Source organism: Mycetomoellerius zeteki, unplaced genomic scaffold (genome assembly GCF_001594055.1).
Source record: "Mycetomoellerius zeteki isolate Tzet28-1 unplaced genomic scaffold, Tzet1.0 scaffold48, whole genome shotgun sequence".
Taxonomy (NCBI): Eukaryota; Metazoa; Arthropoda; class Insecta; order Hymenoptera; family Formicidae; genus Mycetomoellerius; species Mycetomoellerius zeteki.
This window is the reverse complement of record NW_017257479.1, coordinates 386,027-392,026: the sequence shown is the minus strand read 5'-3', so window position 1 is coordinate 392,026 and position 6,000 is coordinate 386,027. Positions and strand designations below refer to the sequence as shown.

Here is a 6,000-nt window from a genome sequence, read left to right as displayed (position 1 = left end):
GCGCCATAATATTTAGCACAAAATCAATGTCCAAGATCATTTCATTCCAGATTTAAGAATTTTCCAATGAAAATTTTCTTATGAAAGAAAATAAAATTTCCTCTAATAGCAAGAAATATGATTACTCTTATATTGATCCTATTTTATGATAGATCAAAGAATAGTAACTTTGAATACCGAAATCTTTTCTATGGGTGCATAAATCAATAAGGATTCATTCTGCGAGATTTTAACTTCGTTGAATTTTTTAATCTTCATTTACAGGGGGTACGCAACTAAATAAATTTTAATTATTAATTTAAATAAATTTTAATTACTGAGAATATCAAATAGATGAAGAGAAAAAGATAAAGAGGAAATCGAAAATTTTGCACAATCGACTCGAAGATTAAAATTCTATTCTTTCTCTCAATCTATTATTACTTTTTTTTTTTACGAAACAGTTACATTCTATGAATTCACAGGTAAACGACAGTTTCTTAATATGGTCGTATTGTGATGCGTCTCACTGGGACATCAACAACATCCAAATACCTTTGACGTCTAGCGGAAACGAATTATTGATCCAATACTACAGCGCCAAGGGGTCCAACGATGGGCAGGAATTCACTTATGTTATATCCTACCGATTCATCAGGAAAGAGCGAAACTCTACCATGAAGCGCAAATACAAATCGATCTCCCTCAGACCAGTCAACCTGTCGGCTCTCAATCTCAACGACACCGATAGTTACGATTGCGACAGCAGAATCGACACGTTCAAGAATTGGTTTGCGGTGCTGGCGGTCTTCGGTATCGTATCCTTCATCGGAGCCGTTGTTACAATAGTCGTCCTGACAATTAAATGCTTGCGAATCGGATCCTCTGAAAAAAAGCTCTTACAAAACGGGAAACAGTGAAGTCGCGCAGGAGCTTCACGTTTCCCAAGCGGCAATTGGAAACGATTAAAAATATTGGAATCCTGTTCGTAGGAGTACAATTGAAATAACGAGCTCGTTTCTCGCAGGAATCACTGAAAAAAGAATTTTGTCCAGATATAAATACCCGATCTATATTGAGAACATTGGCTATGTTAATTAACACGTTAAATGCCCGGTCCCTACGGATAAACTAGACTTTTCGTTTACGCCATGTCAGCCCCTACGAACCAGCGCTCAATTTTTTGTTTAAGGAGATCCTAAAGCTATCTGTATTACCGACTAAATCGTAATTTTGTATAACAAACACTTTTTTCCTCTTTCACAGATTCAAAAATCCTTTTCCAGGATTAAAGTATACACATTAATACACATTAATACGTTTGTGAAGTGAAGTTTATGCCGAGAACGACAAAAAATTTTTCTTAAGATTTCAATTTCGAAATTTTTTGTCATTTTCGGCATAAATTTCACCTCATAAATATGTATTAATGTGTATACTTTAATCATGGAAAAGGATTTTCGAATCTGTGAAAGAGAAAAAGTATTTGTTATATAAAAATTACGATTTATTCGTTAATACAGACAGCTTTAGGATCGCTTTAAGGGGATCCTAAAGTTGTCCTACTTCATCTCATTTCCATTTGGTGAAAAATCTCCGAATTGGATTTACGGATTGCAATATTATTAATACAGAATTAAAGCACGCATAAACAGGACCTCAGCTGCACTGGATTTCATGAGAAAATCGAAAAAAGTTTAAAATTCATTAAAAATTCACTTTTGGCTCATACAACTGTCACCTAAAGTATATATTTGCTTGATATAAGAGTTTTATAGTCCATATCTTGAAAATAAGCATGCAACTGAGGTCACATTACTGGAATGAACGATATCGAGTTTGTAGAATTAAGATTGAAAGTCTAGAAGCAAAGTCTTTTCACCGAATGGAAAATACGTATATACGGATACTTTGCGAAGACCATAGATATTTATATTTAACACTAGATCTCTGACTTCGCTTTAATACATGACTCTGAAAAGTATGTATTAAACTCATGGTGCATGTCCGTGACGTAGGAACATTACTAGTCAACGCATGTGCATGTAAGTCCATGTTACATCGACACCGTATTGACGACCGCAACTTACCTATAAAATATTATCTCCGGATTTTTTCCACTTAAACCATGACAATTTTTCACGTGGCAAGATATCAGCAATATGATTTTTAATGTAAAAGCACGAATATTATACAAACATGTGGCTGATGTGGACCTATCGCGACCATTATACATTATGTGACCACGTGACCGTTTTATTCCTACGTCACGCTATGTAATACATAGGTTTTGGAATCAATTTTTATGCACAGTATATAGGGGAGTCAGCGATCTAGTGTTAGATATAAATATCTATGGCAAAGACTGGGACTGTTCAACAGAGCCGAAATTCCATGTAGTAGTAGTTGCGCGATCTTGCAATAGATGGTGCTGGCATATTAGATAAGGCATGTTAGATAAGGACAGATGTATGCGTTTAAGTGAGATAAAACGATGCCGAGCAAAGACATAGGCCCGTATTCAAGTTGTATTCCAAAATTGACTGCCAGTACTGAAAATCTATAGTGTACATAACGTAAACTGTAGCATTTTCTGTGCTGGCAGTAAATTTGGAACACAGCCTCAGAACGCGCTTACAATGATGTTGGCGCGCTAACATACTTTACGTCACACATATTACAGAATGTCAGAGATAAAAACGCGTTTTTATCGATAAAAACGCGTTCTGAGTACGGGCCATAGAGTGTTATAGAGAATGGACTACGCGATCCGTGTCTAAGTAATATTCAAATTGACTAATCATAGTCGAATGTGAAAAGTATAGTCGACTGTGGTTGGTCAATTTCTTATTCTTACATGCTTATCTACTAATGCTATTGCCATTGACCACTTGCATAAAGCTAGGTCTATAATTTTGTTTTAGGCTAGGTCCATAACCTTGATTTAAGAGGCCGTAATGCCTGGTTTATGCTTCGGTTTTAACCCTAAAATCCTAAAATTCAGCCAATGGAATACAGATTTCCGTTAGGACCAATTAAGACTGGTAGCCCTATTGGCTGAATTTTAAGATTTTAGGATTAAGACCGAAGCATAAACCAAGCATAAGCCGTAAGCTTTGAGGGCGAAATCCATAAACGGTGCTCAAGATTTGAGATGGTCTTAAGCTAGTGCATGAACCAATCAGAGAGTCGTATTAGCATCTTAAGACATTACTTGAGATTAAGACCGAACTATGGATTCCGACCTAAGTTGTAAATGACGATATATTGGCCACAGAACTTATGCTTTTAGGCCGTAAAGCCTATGGCATATACAAAAACGTAAAACCATAAGACGTAACCAGTAAGCGAATTGGCCAATCCAAATGATATTGAGAAAAATAATCAACTATGATTGATCAATTTTCTATGACTTAAGACCCTACGACCGTTACGACTTCTATTGTAGACCCCGCATTACTTCGCATATTGTAGACGACGCCTAAATCCGGATCTACAATAGGTATTTTAAGACTTAAGCCGTAAGAAACTGACCAATTACTCCGGATCGCCCATAGAAATGGGCGAATCACAATCGATTATTCTCCTCGGATTCGACTGTAATTGGTCAATTTCTTACGGCTTAAGTCTTAAAACACCTATTGTAAATCCGGACTTAACCTTGGATCTATAATAGAGTTTTAAGCCTTAAGCCATAAGAAATGGGCAAATCACAGTCGATTATTCCTCTCGAGTTCGACTGAAATTTGTCAATTTCTTACGGCTTAAGTCTTAAAACACCTATTATAGATCTGGACTAAATCGTGGCATTCCTCGCTGTTCGACACACGGAAAACGATGTACAATTATTATATACCGAACTGAATTTTTATACATAATGTACGAAACAGTAATAAACCGCAATAAAATACATGTAAACAAAAAATAAAATCATTGGCAGAATTATATTACAATCTTTTAATGTGACTTTGATCAAACTTTGGTACATTTCATGAAATGTTGAAAAATGTCACACGTGGCTATACCAGTAAGAAAAGACAATGAAATGGATGTCGATTCCATTGTCATTTCTTACTGGGCTGGCCACATGTGTGGCTACATTTTTCAGTGTTTCATGAAATGAAATCTGTATCAAAGTTTGATCAAAGTCACATTAAAAGAATGTAATATAATTCGATGTCGATTCCATTGTCATTTCTCTCACTGGGATGTTATCTCACAACCTAACTTAACGCTTAAAAGTTGGGAATAAAATTGCTATTTAGGGAAGATAATTATATAATTTTTCACTTTTTATTACCTTGTTTCACAAAGTTCCCGCAAAAATTAGAGGTGGTGCAGTAGATTTTATACTAAAATCAAAAGAATGTTAAAAAATTTTTTAACTATTATACAATAGGTGTTTTAAGCCTTAAGCCGTAAGAAATTGACCAATTACCCTGGATCTACAATAGGATTTTAAGCCTTAAGCCATAAGAAATGGGCGAATCACAATCGATTATTCCCTTCGGATTCGACTGTAAGGGCCATGGCACACAAAAAAACTTAAGCAGTAAAATGTAAACAGTAAGCGAATTGACCAATCACAGTAGAGTCCATAAGACCATAACATAAGCAGTAGCGAATCCAACATGTTGATTTCCTTACTGTTTACGTCTTACTGCCTTAAGTTTTTTGTGTGCCATGGCCCTAAGTCCGGATCTCCAATAAGTGTTTTAAGACTTAAGCCGTAAGAAACTGACCGATGAATCCGAAGGGAATAATCGACTGTGATTCACCCATTTCTTATGGCTTAAGGCTTAAAACCCTATTGTAGATCCGGGGTAATTGGTCAGTTTCTTACGGCTTAAGTCTTAAAACACCTATTGTAGATCCGGACTTACAGTCGAATTCGAGGAGAATAATCAACTATGATTCGTCCATTTCTTATGGCTTAAAGCTTAAAACTCTATTGTAGATCCGGGGTTATGCGTTATGTAAAAGTCTGTGCTCCGACTTTAAAGCGGGGAGCACATACTCTTGCATAACGCATAACACATAAAGCATAAGAAATTCATCCATTCAAAGTTTATTTCATGGAAAGGAAGAAAACGAAGGACTTTGATTAGTTTATTTTCTTATGCATTACTTATGCATGTTATGTATCATGCAAGAGTCTGTGCTCCCCGCTTAAGCCTATCGCACATGAAATACATAGAATTTTCATGTTAAGTCCCCAGAACTGTCGATCGCGTTTTGTGCTTTACAAAAAGAAAGCAACCTTTGATGAGTGATCCTATTTTCATGCACTGGAAATATAAATAATATCATAATACATATATCGATTTTCAAATAGAGCGCTAAAATGTCTCCAGACAAGATGGCCGACCCCCTCGTCGCGCGGATCTCGTCCCCTCGCCCATAAGCTGGCTTTACGCCAGATCCGTCCAGATATTCATACGTCCATGGTTCCTAGTAATTTTCTGCTTTACTAATGAGAATATATTATATTAAACTGGCCAATTAGCGACGTACACTATCGAATCCCATTAATATTATTACATGTAAAGAGATATATCTAATTTCCATATATTTATAATTCCATTTTCCTTTGGGGTATTATGTCACAATCGACAAATGCGATTTTTACAAATATAAATTATATCATTGGTACCTACACTGTGCATTCCGTTATTGGGGCACATGATAACGAGTCATCATAGGATGAATTTGATTGGCTACCGTTGGTGCGTCAGCCCATGCGATTAGCGGCATGCAGTATCACGCGAAACGTAAACGCGACGCACGAGGGCAAGACGCGATGACTCGTTATGGTTAATATGGCGGCGCCCAAGCTCCACGTGGCCGAGGTACTAGGCAACGTGGTGGGGGAACCGACGCGATGAGTAACTGACTTTTCTTGACCGACCTTGACAATTCTCTGGAGCGACACCACGACGTGGCAATCTTCCACAACCCGGTAGTGGTAGCGTGATTCAGTGATTTACGCTGAGGTTCCAAATCCACTACACCGTCCTCGTG

The 6,000-nt window shown here is 37.0% G+C and overlaps 1 protein-coding gene across 2 annotated transcripts in view; it reads left to right on the top strand.

The window, feature by feature from the left end:
* The window catches only part of LOC108727254 (uncharacterized), a 21,117-nt gene extending 19,943 nt beyond the window's left edge, over positions 1 to 1,174 (top strand). For both annotated transcript variants that reach the window (XM_018455299.1, XM_018455300.1), the window contains one exon: positions 465 to 1,174. In XM_018455299.1, coding sequence (XP_018310801.1) covers positions 465 to 899 — 435 coding nt within the window. In that variant the 3' untranslated portion in view covers positions 900 to 1,174. The remainder of the gene's footprint in view (positions 1 to 464) is intronic.
* Positions 1,175 to 6,000: the final 4,826 nt, after the last annotated feature.